At 37.2% G+C, this 23381-nt stretch overlaps 1 protein-coding gene across 12 annotated transcripts in view; it reads left to right on the top strand.

Moving 5' to 3' along the window:
• The window catches only part of ARFIP1 (ADP ribosylation factor interacting protein 1), a 114013-nt gene that overhangs the window by 21821 nt on the left and 68811 nt on the right, over positions 1-23381 (top strand). For 6 of the 12 annotated variants that reach the window (XM_008685489.2, XM_008685494.2, XM_008685488.2 and 3 more), the window contains one exon: positions 15682-15783. In XM_008685489.2, the coding sequence (XP_008683711.1) occupies positions 15682-15783 (102 nt within the window). Of the gene's footprint in view, positions 1-6032; positions 6194-7348; positions 7390-11772; positions 11849-15681; positions 15784-23381 lie in introns of those variants that run through there. The other 6 variants (XM_008685496.2, XM_008685491.2, XM_008685495.2 and 3 more) reach the window with 4 other exon arrangements.

The raw sequence follows: 23381 nt of genomic DNA on the forward strand, positions 1-23381 counted from the left end.
GCCTAGGGCTTCGGTAGCTACAGGAAAGGCTGTAGACTAGGAGTTGAATAGCCAGGGAGAAGAGTTACTGTGCATCCTGAAGGTGAAGATGAAGTTAGGAGATACTTGGTTGCCTAATTGGCCGAGTTGAAGGAGAGAATGGTATGAGAAGCAGCTAAAGGAATAGATAGAGGTCAGACTGTAAGCAGTTTTATGAGCCATGTGATCGCTCTTGTAGTGTTGAAAAGTTTGCTGGACTGATGGACAGTGTTAAGTGCTTCACCAAAGGAGTGCATCCCCCACCTAATGCAGTTGGTCTCATGCTTTGGAATGGGTTATCTCTATGACATTAAAGTGAGTAAGTATTAAGACTTATGGGACCCACTAGTGTAAGAAGCAGTTTATAGCATCAGGCTATTTACAGAGTCTTTCAGCCTTGGCACTGTGACATATTTGGCTAGATGATTTTTTTATTGGGGGGGATTATCCTGTGCATTGTAGGATGTCTGGTAACATCCGTGTCCTGTCCATTCAGGATTCCAGTAACACTCCATCCCTACCATAAGAACCAGAAATGTCTCCAGACATTGATAAATGTTTGGGGAAGGGGGTGTGCAAAATCAGCCCTGGTTGAGAACCCAATTGAGTTATTAGGATCATTGATAACACATACGTATTTGCTGGCAGTTGATGCCTTTTGCAGTAACAGACTTAGTATTCTGAAGCTCCTGATTCACACATGTCCTGGCTTAATTCTGTATTTGCCCACAGTGGGGAGTAGGAAGTTCCAGGATACAGCTGTCCCTAGGACTCTGATGTTAGCAAAAGACAGTACTAATGATGTAATTGGAGGCTGATGTTTCATTCTCAGTTGTTGGAAATGAGGGTCAGATAAAGACAATGCTACTCTTTAACTGTGCATAATGATATGGAAATAGAAGAAACAGCAGTACGAGTTGTCAACATTTAAGAAAGCAGTAGGTTTGACTCATGTAGATATCTGAATGCATATCTATTGGTTGGCATGGCCCAGTGATGTATTCCAGTCACCTTTGGAAAGGTAGTATAATGTAGAGGTTAAAATGGGGTCTCTGAAGCCAGACTGTCAGATTTGAATCCCAGTTCATCACTTGCAAGATATATGTCATTAAGCAAATTTCTTAATCTTTCTGTTTTCTTACCTGTAAAACAGGAATAATAATGGCACATACGTTAGAAAGTTGTGGGGTTGAGTGAGATAATGCACATAGAACAATTAGAACTAAATCAGTTAATTTATGAAAAACACAGGATAGTGCGTGGCACATGGAAGTACTCAGTAAGTGTTAGCTCTTAAAATTCTTGTAGGGCCCCGTTTGCAAGAGGATACATTATTTAAATTATTTAAATTCCTTACCCTTCCTAGTCCTCGGTTTCCTCATCTGTAAAATTGGGAAAATCTCATCTACTTCACAGGGCACCTGTGAGGATTAAATGAAGTAATTAATGTGATGTGCTTCGCACAGTGCCTGGCATGTAGAAAGCAGTCGATAAAGATCAGGTTTTCAGTTATTGTATTAGATTAGGGAACCATGAAGCTATCAAACAAGTTTCATAGCATTCTAACTTTCTGAAAAGTTTCTAAACCTTACCGTAGTTTTCACTTGATACTCAGAAACATTCATAAGACCATTTTCCATTTATTCAGTTCTTGCAGCTCTGATGTCAGGGTCTTATGTTGCAAGCAATGCAACCAACTCCAGCTTGCTTACAAGGAAAAGACACTAAGAGGATATGAGGTAGCTTACAGAATCATCAGAAAGATTGGAAAACCAGAATCCAGGCTTCATACCTAGGACTCTACCCAAAATCATGATTCAGAATTGTTTCAGTGAGGGTCCCAGTGCTGCCATTGCCTAGCACCAGATGTAGCAGCTTGTACTGCCAGTCCCCGAGCTGTGGTGCCGGGATGTTACCACTAGCGCTGTGGCCACTAATGACCCAGAATTTGATCTTGCCACAAGTTATAGCTGCTCCAGAGGGAGTTCCTGTCATCCCTCTTTCTTCTTATCACTGGTTTCTGATTCCAGGTCTGGGGCAAGTGCCTTTTATTTGACAGAACCTAGGTCCTATGGCAGTGCCCCCAGGGCTTGGAAAACAAATAATAATAACAGCTTACATAGTACTTCCTATAAGTCAGGCACTTTTCTAAGTACTTTATATATATTTCATTTTATTCTCATAACAATGCTACGGAGTAGGTACTATTATCATTTTACAAATGAGGAAAGAGAACTTCAAGAAACTTACCTAAGGTTACATAGATAGTATGTGGAACCCAAGTAATCGGGCTCCAGATAGTTGCTTGATTATCTGGTATTTTGAGCTTTTGTATAGTAAGACATAGGCTCTGTCTTTCCCTGGTCTTACAGTGTGGAGGCTTTTCCCAATACTGGATGTAGGCTGTGGCTGGGCAGCCAGAAAAATTATATATACACACACACAGACACACACACACCCAATACTTGGCTAAAGTCTGATTTGGCAAACTAGTTATTGCCTCGATTGCTGACTTAAGAGATCTAGGAGAAGGGTCACTGGATCTGAGAAACAGGGATTGTTTTTTTTTCAATGCTCTGCCATTTTTTGGATACTCTGTCAGAGTACAGGTGCTTATGATTTTCAGACTGGCTTAAACAGGGAATATATATCTGTAAATGACACTTAGGACTGTGTAGTGATTTTTATAGTGAGAGGGTATTGGTCTAACATATTTTTGTCATGGAGACGTATTTTGGAAAACAAAAAACTTCATTTGCTGCTAGGTTCTAGCAAGTCAGTCCTTCCTTAAAGGTGGGTACTATGATCAGGCCATAAGCCTCCCCCCACCAGATTGGGCTCTCTGGGTGGATTTGGGGCTAACAGGAGAAGTGGATCCCCTACCATTAGAGATGATAGAATGAATTTTATGCTTTCTTTAAAAAAGAAAACAGTTTGAGATAAAATTTTCGTACAATAAAATGTATCCATTTAAATATACAGTCCAGTGAGTTTGACGAGGGTATAAACTTGGGAAACCATAATCATAATCAAGATAGAGAATGTTTCCATCATCCTAAAGTTTCTGTGTCCCTTTGCAGTCAGTCCTCCCCTCCCCCCTCTCAAGGCAACAACTGATGTGCCACAGCAGATTTTGTATGTGCTGCAGTTCTACATAAGTGGAATCATTTCGTTTGTCTTCTTTTTGTGTCAGGCTTTTTTTGGCTCAGCAGAATGTTTTGGGATTAAGTAACACTTACTGTGTACATAAGGGATTCATTCCTTTCTGTTGCTCAGGAATATTACATTATGTACACATGCCGCAGTGTGTTTATCCATTTACCTGTTGGTGGACACTTTTTTCTAGTTTGGGGCTCTTATGAATAAAGCCGCTGCGAATATGCTTATTAAAGTCTCTTCTGGACATTTGTTTTAATTTTTGTGGTGAATCATTAGGTGTAGAATGGCTGAGTCATATGGTCAGGTGTATATTTACTTTTATAAGAATTTGCTAAACATTTCTCCAAGTGAAGTACTTTTTTACATTCCCTCCAGCATTTACATTATGCAAATTCCAGCTACTTTTCACCAACACTTGTCAGTCTTTTAAAACTTCAGCCCCGTATAGTGGGTATATAGTTGTATCTTAATTTGGGTTTAAATTTCATTTCCTAGATGATTAGTGATGTTGCACATCTTTTCATGTACTTAACTCACCTTTCATATATTTTCTTTTGTGTAAAGTGCCTGTTAGAATTTTAGCCGTATTTTGAGTTGTCTTATTACTAAATTGTAAGCCTCATATATTATTATATTATTATATACATATTTACATATTTTGAATACCAGTCATTTGTCAGATACATATATTTATTCTCTTCCAGTCTGTGGCTTGCCTTTTTATTTTTATTTATTTTTTTTAAAGATTTTATTCATTTACTTGACAGAGACACCCAGTGAGAGAGGGAACACAAGCAGGGGGAGTGGGAGAGGAAGAAGCAGGCTCCCAGTATAGCAGCCTGATGTGGGGCTCGATCCCAGGACTCCGGGATCACGCTCTGAGCTGAAGGCAGACGCTTAACGACTGAGCCACCCAGGCGCCCCATGCCTTTTTATTTTTTTTTAATGGTACATTTTGAAGACCAGTTTTTAATTTCGATGAAGCCCAGGTTATCAGTGTTTCTCTTTTATTATTTTATGCTTTTTGTGGTCCTAAGAAATATTTGCCTACTCCAAGATCATTATTTAGTTTAATAAGCCCATTTCTGTTATAGTGATTTTGATCTCCAGCATTCTTTTTGGTTCTTTACTATGATTTCTGTATCTCTGCTTACATTGCCCATCTGTTGATGTGTGCTGTCTGCTTTTTCCATTATAGCCCTTAGCATATTAATCATAGTTGTTTAAATCTGATAATTCCAACGTCCTTGCCATATTTGGTTGTGATGCTTGCTGTGTTCAAATTGTGTTTTTTGCCTTGGGTAGGCCTTACAGTTTTTTCTTGATACTCAGATAGGATGTAAAAGGAATTGCTGTAAATAGACCTTTAGCAGTATGGCTGTAGAGTATGGGAGAAGGGACACATTGTATAGTCCTATGATTAGGTCTCAATCTTTTAGTGAGCCTGTGCCTCCAGACTGTGAACTTCATCAAGTGTTTCTCAGTTTTTCTCTCCCTTGCTTAGGTGGGACAAGATACTAGAGTGTGCTGGATTTGGTTACTTCCCTTCCTGAGGTCAGTTAGGGGCTGGTCATATCCAAGCAGGTTGGGTTCTGGTTTCTCCTAAGGGTAGGCCTTGTTAAGAAGAACAGAGTGGTGGGGTGTCTGAGTGGCTCAGTCGGTTAAGCGTCTGCCTTGGGCTCAGGTCATGATCCCAGGGTCCTGGGATCGAGCCCTACATTGGGCTCCCTGCTTCTCCCTCTCCCTCTGCCCCTCCTGCCACTCGCGTGCATGCCCGCGTGCTCTCTCTCTCCCCCCGCTTTCTCTCCCTCTCTCTCACTCTATCTCATAAATAAATAAAATCTTTAAAAAAATGGCAAGTAGATTTAGTAGTAGAGGATCTTTAGAAGGTTTTAAAGTTAAGAGAAGTAAAGTGTGAAAAGTTGATTGGACCCTACTGTGAAGGACCTTATCTTAGTCCATTCTGGCTGCTATAGCAAAACACAGCCAGGGGGGCTTATAAACAGCAGAAACTTAGTTCTCATAGTTCTGAAGGTTGGAAGTTTAAGATCCAGTGCTGGCAAAGTCAGGTTCTGGTGAAGGCCCTCTTCTAGGGAGCTCTGTTGGGTCTTTAAGAACACTAGCCGCGTTCATGAGGGCTCTACTCTCGTGACCTAAGCACCTCCTAAAGGAGCCACCTCCTGATACCTTCACATTGGGTGTCAGGATTTTAACATGTGAATTTGGGTAATGGGGGATACAAACATTCAGACCATAGCAAATCTTAAATGAATCGTAGAAGAGATTCTAATTTTATTTCTAAAGGGCATAATTATTCCCCAGAGCCTTTTGTATAATTATTTTGAGTGTTTAAATTTAAATTCAAATTCAGTTTCAGTTTAAAGCATGAATGAAGTACTGTGAATGGCTTTTATCCAGGGAGATGATGTGGAGTTTTTGGTTTTGAGCCCTATTCTGCCAGTTTTCGTATTGGCTATTAATTTTCATGTTTATAATTAATGTTTAATAAATGATATTTCTAAAAGCAGGTCATTCTTTGTGAGTAAGAGAGTGAACAGATAAAAGCTAGAATATTTGTATATCTTTAGGCAAATGAATATTCCTGTTACCTGCTTTATGGCATAAAGTTGTATTAGTTTATGTACTTTTCATTTTCAGAACATTTGTTATAGTAAACATATAGGTTTACTGTTAAAATTTTCTCTGCTGTGTCTGCATCATGAACTATTTGTCCCTCCCCCCATCTCTTTTGCAGTGTTCTCTGCCCTTTAATGTTCCACTGGATGCTTCTCTTCAGTTTCTCTTGTCCCCCTTACCAGTTCATGCCATCAACATCCCTGTTGTATTGATAATTCCCAGATTTAGGTGTTCAGTCTGGGGCTCTGGACCTGCATTTTGAAATTCCTGATGTACTGGTGGACTTGGATACCCCACATTCTCAAATTCAGAATGTCTACAACACAACTCATTTTCTGACCTTCCCAAAGCCAAATAAACATCTACTTTTCCCACTTTGGTGAGTGACATGTTTGTCTTTCTAATTGTCCAAACTACAAACTAGGTATGAGGCAAGAAGAAGCATAGGTCATCCTAGATGTTTCTTCCTTTTTTATTTTCCACAATCCAATCACTCTGTAAGTCTTTTCTGCCTCTTTTTTTTTTTTCAAGATTTTATTTATTTATTTGAGAGAGTGAGCATGAGCATGAGGGCCAGAGGGAGAGGGAGAGGGAGAGAGAATCTCAAGCAGACTCCATGCTGAGTATGGACCTCAACTTGGGGCTCGATTTCACGACCTTGAGATCATGACCTGAGCTGAAATCAAGAGTCAGACGCTCAACTGACTGAGCCACCCAGGCACTTCTCTTCTGCCTTTTAAGTGACTCTTGAATCCACCTTTTTCTATTCCCACAAACTTAATTAAAGATCATTATTATTTCTTACTTGAACTGTAAAATAGTGTCTTAGTTTTTCTATGTGGAGTCTTTCCTTCTTTCCCTTCAGTCTAACCTCCCATGAGACTATTCTCTAAATTGATCAGGCTCTCCTGCTGCTTTCTCCTTATCCCTCTCAGGATGAAGTCCACGCTTTGGCATTATGAAGCGCATCATGATAGGCTGTTGCTAATTTTCTAGCCTCCTTGTTATTTTTATTTTTAAAAACTTTTAATTTTGATGAGATTTCATACTGAAAACTTAAACTCTTTACCCAGATTCACCAACTATTGTTTTGTCCCATTTACTTGAACATTTTCTCTCTCTGTATATACAACTTCCTTTTGGATCCATTTGAGAGTGATTCACAAACATCATGTCCCTTTTTTCCTAAGAACAAGGACTTTCTCTTATATAACCTCAGTATGTTTGTCAAAATTAGAAAATATAATTAGAAAATTGATACAGTGCTATTGTTTAACCCACAGTTGTTCCAATAATGTCCTCTGTAGCTGTCTTTCTCCTTGTTTGTGAACCAATTCATATTGTACATTGTACTTAGCTGTCTTTGAAGTCTTCTCTTCCACGCAACATTTCCTCTCTTTGTTTCTCATGAGCTTAAGCTTGTTGAAGTATACAGGCCAGTTTTTGTCCCATTTCCTTAATTTTTGGTGTTTATTATTATTTCCTTCCTAGTGCTTACTTTGAGTTTAATTTGCTCTTTTTTTGTTTTCTTAAGGTGCATCCTTAGATCATTGGCTTAAGATCTTCTATTCACATGTAAGCATTTAAAGCAATTAATTGCTCTCTTAGGTGCATCCCACAAACATTATTGTTCTTATTATCATTCAGTTCAACATATTTTCTTTCTCTCATGATTTCTTCTTTGTCCCATTAATTATTTAGATGTGTTATTTAATTTCCAAATTTTGGTGATGAGGTCATGGATATCTTATTGCAATTGATTGTAATTTAATTCCTACTGTGGTCAGAGTAGATATTTTATATGGTTTTAGTATTTTAAAATTTATTGAAGCTTATTTTATGCTCCCAGATATGATCTGTTTTACTAAACATGTCATGTTCATGTGAAAATAATGTGTATCCTGCCATTATTGAGTTTACTGTTCTATAAATTTTAGTCAAGGTGACTGATAGTATTCAGATCTTCTGTGTCTATGCAGATTTTCTTTGTCTAGTTGTTCTTTCAATTGCTATGAGATAGGTGGTAAAATCTCTAACTGTGATTATGGCCTTGTGTGTTTCTCCCTTTAATTCTGTCAGTGTTTGTTTCATTTATTTTGAAACTCTATTATTGGGACCAACATACACATTTATGATTGTTACATATTCCTGATGAATTGATCCTTTTATCATTATGAAATGTCCCTCTTAGGTCCGGTAATGCAGCTCTGACTAAAACAGATACTAATAAAGCTGCATTGACTTTCTAGGTCACCATCATCTCTTGCTTAGATTATTCTGTTAGCCTCCTAATTGTTCTCTTGCTGATGCATTTGTTCACTTAGTGTAATTCAACACAGCTGGAAAAGAGTGATCCTTCTAAAACATAAGTCACGTCATTTCATTCTTATGTTCAGAACCCTCAAGTGGCTTCTTACTTCACTGAAAATAAAATCCAGAGTTCTTATGATGGTCTTTAAAGCCACACATGTTCTTGCCCCTGGCTGTTTCTTGACATTTCCTCTCTTCTTTCCTTGCTCTCCTGTCAAGCCACATGGCCTTCTTGTCTTCCCTTGAAAAGCTGAGCTTCTTCTCACCTTCTCGTCTTTGTATTTACTATTTCCTCTGCCTAGAATGCTGTACTCCCAAATATTTTTATGACTTACTCCCTTACTTTATTCAGATATTACAAAAATATTAAAACCTCTTCTGAGATTTTCCCTGACCACTCTGTTTAAAACAGCACATGCCTGAACACATGTGCACTTATACATGCCTGTTAGCACTTATGACTGTATGACATGCATACTTATTTGTTTTTTCCCCCAACTGGAATGTTAGCTCAATGAGGATAGGAAGTCTTGTCTGTTTTGTTAACCACTCTGTCTTGTGTGTCTGAAATTGTGCCTGGCACATCAAAGTGCTCAATAAATTAGTTGAACCAATGAGTATATGAATGAGGAATCACCATTCTAGCCAAGTTGCTTTACTTGCAATTTCTAGAATATACCAGACTCTTTTTCCACTATGCTCCTATTATTCCTTCTATTTAGAATCTTTCCTTTACTGTATCCCAGTCTGTTATCCTACAAGATTCAGATTCAAGATTAAACACCATTGCTGATTAAGTTTTCCCTCTTAGTCCTCACCACATTGTTAAGTACTTCCCTCTGGTGTTCACCCCACTGTATTATAATTATTTTTTTTTTGTCTGCAATACACTTTAGGTTTATGTAAGCCTAAGACCTGATTTCTATTTTTGTTTTATCCCATGTACATTGTCTAGAAGATAGTAAATACCCGTTGAATCACCAGCTGTTTTTAGGAGGAAGAAAGTAAGAACTTACCTTACAGTTTGAAAGAGTGATGATTATTTAGATAGCTAGATCTTAGTCTTCCAGGTTGAATTAGAGACCAAATAACTAGTGTCTCTTATTTGCAAGAGGCAGACACCTAATTCCAACAGTCAGAAGTAATCTGGGTGTATTGTAAGGATGCAGTAGCAGTGAGGAAAATAGGAATCTCAGAAGAATACAAGATACCAAGAACATTCAATGGAAAAAGGAAAATCTCTTCAACAGATGGTGCTGGGAAAACTGGATTATTCACATGCAAAAGAATGAAGTTGAACCCTTATATACAAAATCAGCTCAAAATGGATCAGAGATCTAAATATAAGACCTAAAACTATAAAACTCTTAGAAGAAAAAAAACGGGAAAACTGTCATGACATTGGATTTGGCAGAGAATTCCTGCATATGATACCAAAAGCACTGGAAACAAAAGTAAAAATAGACAAATTGAACTACATCAAAACTGAGAACTTCTGTGCATCAAAGGACGCAATCAACAGAGTAGAAAGGCAGCCTGTAGAATGGGAGAAGATATTGGCAAACCATATTTCCGACGTGGTTAATATCCAGAATATAGAAAGAACTCCTATAATTCAATAATAAAAACACAACCCAATTTAGAAAATGAGCATAGGACTTCAATAGACATTTCTCCAAAGATAATATACAAATGGCCAACAGACATAAAAAAGTCCTCAATATCACTAATCATCAGAGAAATGTAAGTCAAAACCACAATGAGATATTACTTCTTACCTGTTCCAATAGTTACTACCAAAAAAAACAGTAAATATTGTTGGTGGGTGTATAAAGGAATTGGAACCTTTGTGCACTGTTGGTGGGAATATAAAATGGTGCAACCATTATGGAAAATAGTATGCTGTTTCTTCCAAAATTTAAAAATAGAGTTACCATGTGATCTAGCAATCCCCTTTCTGGGTATATTTCCAGAAGAATGAAAAACAGAATCTTGAAGAGCTATCTGTATACCTGTGTTTATAGAAGCATTATTCACAATAGGTAGAAGCAATCCAAGTGTCCATTGTTGGATGAATGGATAAATAAAATGTGGTGTATACCTACAATGGGATATTATTTAGCCTTAAAAAGGAAAATTCTGCTACATGTTACAGCATGGATGAATCTTGAGAACATTATGCTAAATGAAATAAGCCAGTCACAAAGTCAAATACAATACAATTTGATTAATGAGGTGTCCAGAAAAGTCAGATTCATAGAAACAGAAAGGAGGATGATGCTTGCCAAGGGCTTAAGGGTGGGGGGACATGGAGAGTTGTTGTTTAATGTGTGTGGAGTTTCAGTTTTGTAAGATGAAGACGTTCTGGAGATTGATTATACAACAGCGTGAATATACTTAATACTACTGAACCGTACACTTAGAAATGGTTAAGATGGTAAATTTTATGTTAAGCATTTTTTTATCACAATTTTTAAAGAAGAATCTAAGAACAGAAGATTTTCATAAGGTCAGAATTCAGAAAGGAACTAGCCACAGATAACACTGTCAATAAACTTTGACAAGTTTGATTAACACTTGCCAACTAGAGTTTGTTAATTTTTAAGTAGTGACCTGTCACTGACATAATTCTGCTCTTTGCTCTTCTTCTGCCCTCATTTGTCTTCCAGTACCCCAGTTGGCTAATTCTCTCAGCATCCCTCATTTACACTTTAAAACGAGTCTGATTAGCTCAGAAGATTTCTCTTTCCTCTGTTGAGCGATACTTTCTAAACCAATCTTCTCTTAGCTTGCGAACTGTGGATCAGCCAGCCCTGTGTCTTCTTTGGTTCAGTTAGTGGCCACTCCTTAATTGGGGACTATGAAAGAGATAGTTTTTCTTAGTAAAGATCAGTGAATTTCTGTAAATTTATGCATTAAGTAGTCAGATATCCTCTTAACAAGACATTTCAGGTTCTTTTGAAATAGATACTACTTTAGGGGGCCTGGGTGGCTCAGTCAGTTGAGCATCCGACTCTTCATTTTTGCTCAGGTCATGATCTCAGACCTGAGATCGAACCCCGTGTCAGGCTCTGGAGTCTGCTTGTCCCTCTCTCTGCTCCTCCACTGCATGCGCACTCTCCCTGCCATGAATGAATGAATGAATGAGTGAATGAATGAATGAATAAAACTATGTTAGTAATAAGGAGGATATAGTAGATGCTGTGGCTCAGTTACTCCCTTTGGGGCTAAAGCCCTCATTCCAGGAGTATTACCTGCTGAGGGCTCATAGCTGAGTCTTCCCAGGAATTGCCTCTGCCAAAGACAGTTGCCTTATCCATAGGTAGGGTTATAGCCCTACCCAGGGGATAGCCTGCATCTAATGATCAGGGGTACAGATGTCGGGGTACAAAGGCCTGGCCTCCTTGCCTTAATTTGGACTACTTTAAAGAGCTGTCTCAGCTTCATTGCTCCCTCTGGGGTTCGCCAAGGTCTGTAATGTAACAATAGCATTGCCACTCTGTCCAGTCTTACTGGCCTCTACTGAAGTACTTTACTGGAGGACTCTCCAGTAGGTTGTCTGCATGCAAAATTCTGTTTATTAAGAGTGACTTGCACATAACAAGCTTTCACTAAATGTTGGTTAAATTTGTCTATACTTTTTCAAAGTGTGGCCTGGAGGTTTTGGAGGACCCCAGGAATATTTCAGGGAGTCTACAAGGTAAAACTGTTTTCAATAATACTGGTAAGACATTTGCATTGTTTGTGTTTTTCGTTACTGTGTCATTTGCACTGATGATACACAAAAATAGGTAAATAAGGGCATCTGGCGGCCCGGTCAGTTAAGAGTCTGCCTTCAGGGACGCCTGGTGGCTTAGTCGGTGAAGCATCTGCTTTTGGCTCAGGTTGTGAGCCCAGGGTCCTGGGATCGAGTTCCGTATCAGGCTCCTTGCTCATTGGGGAGCCTGCTTCTCCCTCTGCCTGCTGCTCTCCCTGCCTTGTGCCCCTCCCACCCCCAGGCAAATAAATAAATAAAATCTTTTAAAAAAATAAGTCTGCCTTCGGCTCAGGTCATGATCTCAGGGTCCTGGGATTGAGCCCTGTGTCAGGCTCCTTGTGCAGCGGGGAGTCTGCTTCTCCTTCTCCCTCTGCCCCTCCCCCTGTTCATGCTCTCTCTCACTCTCTCAAATAAATAAAACCTTTTTTAAAAGAATAGGTAAAACTGCTGATGACCTAGTAGGAATCAAGGTGGTTCTCCCAAGCTGCAGTAGTAGTCCTATTCTCTACCATTATGTACTTGCATTTTTTAAAAAATAGCAACTTCATTTAAGAATGTCTTTAATAAAGCAATAAAAGTTTTATTTTTTTATTTAATGGTTTTTTTTAAGATTTATTTATTTATTTGACAGAGAGCCCACAAGTAGGCAGAGCGGTAGGCAGAGGTAGAGGGAGAAGCAGGCCCCCCGCTGAATGGAGAGCCCAGTGGGGGGCTTGATCCCAGCATGACCTGGGCCGGAGGTAGATGCTTAACTGAGCCACCCAGGCGCCCCACAGTAAAAGTTTTAAATTCTGTTTTATTTTTTTTTAAGTTTATTTATTTAATCTACACCCCAAGTGGAGTTCAAACTCATGACCTCGAGATTAAGAGTCCTGTGTTCTTCCAGCTGAGCCAGCCAGGTGCCCCAAAATTTTAAATTTTATTGTCTTTTTAATATTCTGTGGGATAAAATGGGAATATGTATAAAGATATCCTGCTACACGACAAAGGTCAGTTTTGTTGTCTTGAGGAAAATCACATGTGTGATTCAGTTGTTAGCTGAACTAACCGTTTTTTTTTTTTTTTTTAATGTACCACCATTTTTTTTTTATTAAAAATGGCAGGCAAACTGTGGCTGTATTCAGACTTGGGTATTTGAGAGACACTTTTGGAAAACCTGTTACTTCAAGTAAAATAACTGACATCATTTCTTGCCAGTGGTCAAATTCAAGTTTTCAAGCAAAAATTAGAATTTTGGAAAATTTATATGCACCAACCTGAGCTTGATGGCTTCCGAGTACTTAAAGACTGTTTTGATAAGATCAGATATAAAAATAAGACTTTTTATTATATAGGGAACTGCATCAATGTTTGGATGATATGTGTAAGTCACCAAACTAATGTTTTCTAAATGACCAATGCATGATGTTACCAAATACAAAGATGTATTCAAAGTACAGGGTAGACTGATGGATTTTAATGCTATAGATTATGAAAGAAATTTATCATTATAGTTTATATTCCACATTTTAGTTAGCTTTTAAGAAATGACCACTTGTCAAGTTTTGATATAGTATCAAAAAAGTATGTCCACAATTATTTGAAGAGACAGTAGCCACATAAGCCATATTTTCTTCGTATACTTGTACCAAAACAACATATTGCAACAGATTGAATGTGGGAATAGATATGAGAGTCCAGCTGTCTTCTTACAAAGGCAGACATTACAGAAATTTGCAAAAACGTGAAATAGTGCTACTGCCCTCACCAAGTCTTTGTTGTTTTAAAATATAATTATTTTCATAAAAAGATTTTACATTAACATACGGTGGGTGTATATTTATTACTTTAAAATGGATCAACAAATACTTTTTAAATTTACACAATTACTTTATAATATAGTAAACATTGATAGATATAAACCACATAAATAAAGGCTTTTTGGGGTACTTGATGATTTTTAGGAATGTGAAGGGGTCCTGAGGCCAAAAAGTTTTGAGAATTACTGGTCTGTAGTGTTTTTAATAGATTAGTGTAAGTCCTACCTCCATATACTTGACAGTATCTTCTGTCTCACATACTTAAGGATAGAAAATATATGAAAAATACTGTTAGGTATCATTTAGTATATTAATAAGACCTTTTTTGTTTCATCGAAATAGAGACTAGGCCACAAACCTATTTGCATTAATACTTGGTTTTAGTAGTATGACTTACCCTATTGTAATTCCCTAAATTATAAAAGTATAGTATGATTTTTTTTTTAAAGGTACCTGGCCTTGAAACGGTCCTTAACGCCTCAAAAACAAAATGAGTAATGAGTGAGCTAGGTATGACAGCAATATCTTAGTTATTTTAATCTTTAAAAAAAAATTCTTCCGGAGAAAATCGAAGAACCTCTTAATGCTCTCGACAGTAGATTCAGGTCTGTAGATTAAGCATACACACACACACACACACACACAAACACACACACATTTTAGTTGTTTGGTTGTGGTAATTCTGTGCAGTACAGTCAGGGATAGCAGCTGGATTCAGGATTGAACATTAGAACACATATTGTTAGATATTGACTTTGTTCCTAAGGAGTCTTTATTTTAGTGGGCACTGTTGTTGAAAGTGTGTATGTGTGTGTATGTGTGTATAACACTTTTAAAGCCATTACTGGTTTAAAAGGGAGAGGGGCTGAGAGGAGAGGGAGTACTTGTTCTCTGTGAAAAGTGGAATAAATGGTTAGTTAAGTTATTTACTCTGAAGTTTTTTTAATTTTTAAAATGAGGAAAAATAGATAATTTTTAAGATCCTTTTCAGGCATAAATTTTTCATTTTAACTCGTAGCTGCACATGCTTTTTACGATCAAATACGATTGGAGCAAGGAAAGTTTTTACCAACCAAAATTGGACTTTCTGTTACTGAGTAACCACGTTAACTTTCTGAAAGAGGTTTATATTTTATAGAAAACATGGTTATAAAATTAAGGAATATGTTTTTTAAACATTATTTAATTGACTTTTAAAGATTTTATTTATTTATTTGAAAGAGAGAGAGAGAGCACGAGCAGGGGAAGGAGCAGAGGGAGTGGGAGAAGCAGACTCCCTGTAAGCAGGGAGCCCAGTGTGGGGCTCAGTTCCGGGACCCTGAGATCATGACCTGAGCCGAAGGCAGACACTTTACCAGCTGAGCCACTCAGGTGTCCCAAACATTATTTGACTTTTAGAACGGTAAAGCCAGAGTGTAAAACTAGTATAGAGATTTAAAGAGTTTTGTTACGGGACGCCTGGGTGTCTCAGTGGATTAAGTGGGCTCTTTGCTCAGTGGGGAGTCTCCTTCTCCCTCTCATTCTCTCTGTCTCTCTCAAATAAATAAATAAATCTTTAAAAAAAAAAAATGAAAATTTTTGTTATATCAGGGAAACTCTTTAGACAAGAGCTGACCTAGAAGCCCCATTATGTACAACAGGAAAAGTAGAGCTTCTATAGTGGGATTAATAATCAAACTTGGCTTTCTGTGATTTTTTTTTTTTTCAGTTGTAACTGGTAGTCAATTATTATACTATTTGTGAGGCAAGGATATTGCCTGCCGGGATCTACAAGTAACGTTTTTTTAAACTTAAGTTGACTGCAGTTTTAAATGCCGGATGAATTTTTTATTAGATTAGTGTCATGTTTATTATGTGTTAGGTAGGTTGTAATTATTTTTTTAAATGCTATAATAGTGGCTTTTAAGTGCTATAAATATGAATAGTCTTTTGAGTATTTGCCTTTTATGATTTGGTGTTATTTACAACTGTTTCTTTTCTTCCTTTTTTTTTTTTTTATAGGAGTCTAGCATGGCTCAGGAATCTCCCAAAAATTCAGCAGCAGAAATTCCAGTGACTAGTAATGGAGAAGTTGATGACTCTCGTGAACATGGCTTTAATAGGGTAAGAATACTTTTCTTTCTCATAATACAGAGAATCATGATAAGCCCTTAAATGTTGAGATGAAAGTAACAGAGTTTAATATAAGAATATTTTTCTTAGATTGGCTGAAGTGTTAGGAATCTGATGTTACCATGTAGGGATGTCTAGGAGGGTCATGTTACTGAGTTGTCAAGATTAAGCTCCCAGCCAGTAAGCATTTAGGTTTTGATGTTATCATCAGTAGTTCTGTTGTATGACCAGAACAAGAGTATATCTGATGACTTTGGCGTATAACTTTATAAAACTATTTAATTTTATTTGTGATAAGAAAAAATATTAACTATAGATTATCCTTTCAGAAATTGTCACGGGTTTCTTTTCTATGTGTCCTTCGTACGTAATTCCTAAGTAGGCCTCTCCTGACTTTGCTATTCACTTTCTAAAGTGGCATATTGACTCCGTGGAAAGTGAAACTTGGGGAGCTTTTAATTTTGATTTGACTCTCATTTGAAATTGAAATTTAACCCATTTTAATGGAAATACCACGGGTTTGGAGATAATCTGGGTGCAAATTTCCACTATGCCATTTCTAGCAGTGTAATCTTAAGCAAGTATTTACTTAATCTCTTCTAATTTTTGTTTCTAATCACTGTAAATGAGAATCTTACTGTCATGGGGATATTGATATTAAATGAGATAAAGTAAGTAATGTACCTAGGATAGTCCTAGAAATGATAGTGATGGTTATTATCTCTGGAGATATTTACATTAAATATCCCTTTTTATGACATGTGATACATGTGTACAACTTTACTTTTTTTTTTTTTTTTTCCAACGTTGGGCTTGAACTCGTGACCAAGACCTGAGCTGATATCAAGAGTGGGATGCTTAACTGATTGAGCCACCCAGGTGCCCCTGTACAACTTTAACTTTAAAAATATAGTGTTCATACTTTTGAAAAAGTAATAGTTGAAAGAGACTTGAATTATTTTACAGTTTAAATAGGACTCTCTAGTTCATACGCTTAAGAATAAAATCCTTTATTTTTTAAAATCCTTTGTTTTAACATAGGGTGATATTTTAGATCAGGATTTCTTAATGTCAGCACTCTCAGCATTCTGGGCTGGACACATTCCTTGTTGTAGAGGGCTCACCTCTGCATGTGGAATGGTTAGCAGCATCCCTGGCCTGTTCCTACGAGATAGCAGTAGCACCCTCCAGTTGTGACAAACAAAGATGTCTCCAGACATTGCCAAATGACCCCTAGGGTTGAGGAGAAACTAGTTTTAGATAGATTGTTTTAATTGATTTTACTAAATTCCACTGAATTTCACTTATTTTTGCCTTAGCAATTTTTTGGAAGCAATGAATGTGTCTTCAGACTTGAGGTTTATTTTAATTGCAAGTGTTTTAACTTGGTTTCTAAGCCTGTGGCTTAGTATAGACTGACTCACAGAAGGAAGAGACCTTAAATTCTAAACACACAAAAGAAATTTTCACTTCAGGTTTAGTCTTTCTTATGTTTGAAAGTCCTAAGACACACCTGCATAATAAGCTAATTCAAGTTACCATCATTAGACTCTAGCAATTACTTTATAAACCTCTGTTAACTCAAATAACTCATTATACCAGGATGTTAGTTAATGATTGCTTCGTTTTACTTTTGGTAACAGCTCGTTTTGCAAACTTATTCTGCAAATATATTTTTTTAAGATTTTATTTATTAGAGAGAGCATGAACAGGGGTGGGGAGGGGCAAAGGGAGAGGGAGAAGCGGGCTCCCCGCTGAGCAGGGAGTGATCCTAGGACTCTGGAATCAAGACCTGTGCTGGAGGCAGACACTGAACCGAGTGAGCCACCTAGACGCCCCTTATTCTGCAAATATTTATTGAGTATCTGCTGTGTACCATGCACAGAGATATAATAGTGAATAAAAATGACAAAAACACCTGCCATTAGGGAGTTGATATTCTAATAGGCAGTCTGCTGACTTTTGTCCAAGAAAAATGCAGTACATACAAAATGTTGCATTGTTTTAGAGATTCACCTGCCACCTAAGCCTGTTCTTTTTCTTGTAGTTGTTTTCGTTTTGTTTTGTTTTGAGCTATAGTGTATACACAGTAAAAAGCACAAATGTTCATGGGGCACGTGGGTGGCTCAGTCCATTAAGTGTCTGACTCTTGATTTCGGCTCGGGTCATGATCTCAGGGTTGTGAGATTGCACCCCATCAGGCTCCATGCTCAGCCGGGAGTCTGCTTCTCTCTCTGTCCCTCCGCCCCTCCCCCACGCACGTGTGTACATGGGCGATTCCCTCTCTCAAATAAATAAATCTTTTAAAAAACCCTCAAGATCATAGATTAAAAAAAAAAAAGCACAAATGTTAAGTGTAAAGCTTAAGTGGAACCACCACCTACATCAAGATGTAGAACATTTCCAGGACTTTAACTGGCTCTCTTGCCCTCTTCTAGGCACTATACTTCCCTCTCTCCCAGGGTAATCACTGCTACTCTGACTTTATATCATAGATTGCTTTTGACTGTTCCTGACTACAAATAAATGGAATCATACAGCATGTACTCTTTTTTGACTGGCTTCACTCAACATCATTTCTGTGACATTTATTCATACTCTTGCTTATGGCAGTATTTCATTCTTTTTCATTATAATGTAGTTTTCCATTGTGTTAATATACCACAATTTGTGTATCCATTCTTCAGTTGATGGATACCTAGGTTGTTTCTAGACTGTGGCTGTTATGAATACAGCTGTTGTGACCATTCTGGTACAGGTCTTTTGGTATACCTGGTCACCCATTTCTAGTGGGTATGTTCTCTAGAACGGGATTGCCAGATACGTGATGTTCAGCTTTGGTAGGTGTTGCTAACTAGTTTTCCAGAGTGGAAAACTCATTCCTACCAGCAATGAGTGAGAGTTCTAGTTGTTAAACGTCCTTACCAAATCTTAGTATTCTCACACCTTTTAATTTTAGCCATTCTGATGGAGGCATGATGGTTTCTCACTGTGGTTTTCATATGCATTTCTCTAATGACTAATGACGTTGAGCATATTTTCATATTCTCATTGACCATTTGAATATTATCTTTTACGAAGACCTTTTTCAAGTTTTTTGCCCAGTTTTCTGTTGGGTGCTTGCCTTTTTCTAATAATTTGTAGGAGTTTTTATATTCTAAGTCATTTGTTCCGATATATATATTTCAGATATTTTCTTTCTGTCTGTAACTTACTTTTGCACTCTGTTAATGGTATCTTTTGATGAACAAAAGTTGGTAATTTTTACTGAAGTACAATTTATCAGTGTTTTCTTTTAGTGACTTTTGTGACCCTTTTGAGAAATTTTTACCTATCCCCATATCATGTTTTCTTCTAAACGGTTTTTGTTTTGCTTCGCACACTTACTCTGTGATTTATCTTGAATTAGTTTTTGTGTGATGTAGGGGTCAAGGTTTTTTTTGTTTTTTTTTTTTCCTCATATGAATATCTAATTGCTATTCACTGCTTATTGAAAGGCTATCCTTTCTGCACTGGAAGCTTTTGCTATTAATCAGGTAACCATACATGTGTTGTTCTATTTCTGGAGTCTGTTTTATTTCTTGGTCTTTTATCCTTATATTATCCTTGTAATAATACCACACTGTTACTTAATTACTACAGTAATTAAGTCCAGAACAAATATTATGTTTAACTCTAATACCTAGTAGTTAATTCCTCTAGCTCTGTTCTTTTTCTGGGTTGCCTTATACTTAAACTTCTTCATGACTCTTGAGAACCTTTATTTGCCTTTGGGGGGCCTGGGTGGCTCAGTCAGTAAGCGTCCAGTTCTTGGTTTCAGCTCAGGTTGTGATCTCTGGGTCCTGAGATCAGCCTTGCCATAGGGCTCTGCGCTGAGTGCAGAGTCTTCTTGAGATTGCTCTCCCTTTCCCTCTGTCCCTTCCCCTACTCGCCTGCACACATGTTTGCTCTCTCAAATAAATAAATAAATAAATAAATAAATAAAAGTCTTTTTTAAAGTGGGAGGGTGTCGGGGGGGTGCAGTCGGTTAAGTGTCCAACTCTCTATTTCAACTTAGGTCATGATCTCAGGTTCGTGGAATAGAGCCCTGCCTCAGGCTTTAGGCTGAGCAAGGAGTTTACTTGTCCCTCTCCCTTACCCATTTGTGTTCTCTCATGTGTTCTCTCTCTCTCAAAATCTTAAAAACAACAACAAAAAAGGATTTAACTTAAAAAAAAGAACCTTTATTTGCCTTTGAGTAGCACTGAAAAAAGTTTTTATCTTTTCAAATTGTAACTTTAGAATCGAGTCTTATTAGAGCGAAGTGAATTAAACCATAATATATCTGTATAAGCTCCTTGCTTATATGGTCAAAGCCAGCTAACTTGCTGCTTTGTAATTTTACTCATTGGTTAACATCAAATTCTCTTTTTGAACATTCCCCTGAAGTGTTATTTCACTTTTGGGCGGTGAGAGAGGGGAAAAAGATGTTCTCCTGAAGGTCTCCTTTTATTGGATGAGAACTTTACCTGTGGGCAAGGTTCCTTAAGAAGCAGTAATCTGCTTCAAGTAGTACACCCCACTTCACCTCCCTGAAGAAATTCAACATTATAAAATTTGTTTCTGTTTGTACCTGCTCTTTTTAGAAATGTGTTCATCACAAGAGTCTCTTAGATATTTAAAATCCTTTAATTAGGGGCGCCTGGGTGGCTCAGTTGTTAAGTGTCTGCCTTCAGCTCAGATCATGATCCCAGCGTTCTGGGATCAAGCCCCGCACTGGGCTCCCTTCTCCACTGGGAGACTGCTTCTTCCTCTCCCACTCCCCCTGCTTGTGTTCCCTCTCTCGCTGCCTATCTTTCTGTCAAATAAATAAATAAAATCTTAAAAAAATAAAATCCTTTAATTAAAATTAAAGGCTGTGTGATCCCTTTCACCATGAGTGAAAACAATATTTCAAAAGCATCTTTCAACCATTTTGAATAAATTATTCTCAAGATCTTGTAGGCATATTATTTACCTCAGTTTTGTCATACTTTCTGTCCTTTATTTTTCTGAGCAATAAAAGGAAAATTGCATTTAACCTCAGGTCCATGTTCATATTTTAATATTGATAAAAGTTCATATGGAAAAATAAGTGTGAATGTGTATTACTTAGCATTAGACTGTATTTTATAGACTAGTAAAGATGTCTCATGTAAAACTGGATCATAACCAGAGTTTTCTGAGGTATTGTTCTTAAATACATCTTTCTTTTATACCTATTTTTGTTTAAAATCATATATTGGCTTTTATTTAAAGCATACTGTATAATGCACTTTAAAAAATATGAAGTCTTGTATAAAATTAAGTTGGTAGTTTATTAAGTTGTCATATCTTGACTGGCCAGTTGGTGTCACTGTGGCACAGGCAGTGAAATCGTAAGTGTTTTCTGTCCTGGTTTTTGTGTCTCATTGCAGATGTTTCATTCTTCATTTGGCTTCCCCTCTTAGTCTGTCCTACAGGAGGCCCTGGTTGGATGCTAACTCAACATTCACATTCTAATTGAGATTGTAATGAAAGAGCTTGTCTTAGAAATCCCCCGGCAGCAGCTTAACATATGTTAATATTTTGAGGCTTGTTACTCTTTTTCTTAAGGTAAAGGGCAACAACTATATAGATAGAGGATAGAATAATAGTATTATCATAGTTTTTTACAGCAGAAGTATTTTTTTATAAATAAAAATTCTTGTTTTTTAAAGATCAGTAAAGTTTAATCTTAGGAGAATACAAATTATTCTTTGACTTATAAACCATATATTATTTTTAATTTATTCTGTTAAGGCTCTGGTCAGAATATTAGATTAAAAACATGCAATTCGTGACATGAATTAAAGAGAAGAAGCAAATATCAGCTCCACAAAGTTGAAACTACTTGTTAATTAAGTTCTACTTGGCAGATTTAGTGAAATTATCTTAGTAGATATAGTTAAAATGAAATTTTTTCTGTGGTAGGCCCAAAACTAAAATCCGTAATTTAGTTTTTTCACCTCCCACTACTTTATTTTACAGTTGAGGAAAAGGACCCTTGAGGTTGTGATGGAATTACCCTTATAACTGGCTATACCAAAGGCTTATGTGACTTGATGATAAGTAAAGTGAGGGCAAAAATGTTTCCATTCATTCATTACCTTATTTGCAGTGCTGCCACATAAGAGATAATCAAGGCTTTCATTAAATGTTTGGTGAATTAATGAGTGAATAAAAACATGTTAAAGTTAGGACTAGAAACACATTTCTAGACTTCTGTGGAACAATAGGAAGATGTACTGTACTCTTAGATTTGATACATCCGTCTTGTGTCTTCAGTTACCCAGGATGCATCATTGTCGTTGTTGTCGTTGTTGTTGTTGTTATTATTTTGTATACATGGTCTTTGTTGTTACTGTTCTAAGGCTTTTATTGAACTAAGTAGTTTCTCCATTCCCCTGTACTTACCAGTCTGGATAATAAACTCTAGCAGTCTGGAGAAGATTTGGGAAGGAACATAAGAATAGAAATGGTCAGAACACTTGTTTTGGACCTATTTCCTCCCCTCACCTCAGTGTCATAACTGCCCATTTACTTATCTGCTTTTCCCAAGAGATTAAAATCAGCTTTAGGGCAGAGACAGTGTGTGCACAGCAGTTTATTATTTCATGGTAGTTGCTCAATAAAGGAATGAATTCCAGTATAAGGACTTAAAAAATTTGGGGCACCTGGGTGGCTTAGTTGTTAAGCGTCTGCCTTCAGCTTGGGTCATGATCCCAGTGTTCTGGGATCAAGCCCCATATCGGGCTCCCTGCTCGGCGAGAAGCCTGCTTCTCCCTCTCCCACTCCCCCTGCTTGTGTTCCCTCTCTTGCAGCCTCTCTCTGTGAAATAAACTGAGGGTTTCAGAGGGGAAGGGGGTGGGGGGTTGGGATAGGCCGGTGATGGGTATTAAGGAGGGCATGTATTGCACGGAGCACTGGGTGTTATACGCAAACAATGAATCATGGAACACTACATCAAAAACTAATTATGTACTGTATGGTGACTAATATAACATAATAAAAATTTAAAAAGAAAAAATATATTTATGAATATAATAATAAAAAAAAAAGGACTTGACAAATTTAACATGTTTTCTACTTCCAACCATTCTATCCTAGAGTTCGAATAGCATGTGATGACAGTTTGTCTCCGTACTATATATTATTTAATATCACATTTCTGCATTACTCACATCTGAAAAATTTAGTATCTCCATCAGTGGCAATATTGATTTGATGGGGACTTTTTCCAAAGGCCATTTTTACCAAATATATATCGTGGACCCTTTCAGAGGTATGGCAAATGTTTTTCAAGGATTGTTTAACCCATGCAAATCTAGATTCATTTTAATATTTACTTTTCAAATAAAGAATATATTCTTAGTACTATTATCACAAATTAAGTTTTTAAATATATGTGTTTATTGTATATACATCTTTTAAATTAACTCTGGATTGGAATTTCTGTTGAAAAGTGTGAATAAATATCATTTTTAATGAGGGGCTGAAGCCTTATCTATCTTAATTATAAGATATTGTGCCTGTAAAATAGATGGTAGATT

The sequence above is a fragment of the Ursus maritimus genome, unplaced genomic scaffold, assembly GCF_017311325.1.
Source record: "Ursus maritimus isolate PB19 unplaced genomic scaffold, ASM1731132v1 scaffold_11, whole genome shotgun sequence".
Taxonomy (NCBI): Eukaryota; Metazoa; Chordata; class Mammalia; order Carnivora; family Ursidae; genus Ursus; species Ursus maritimus.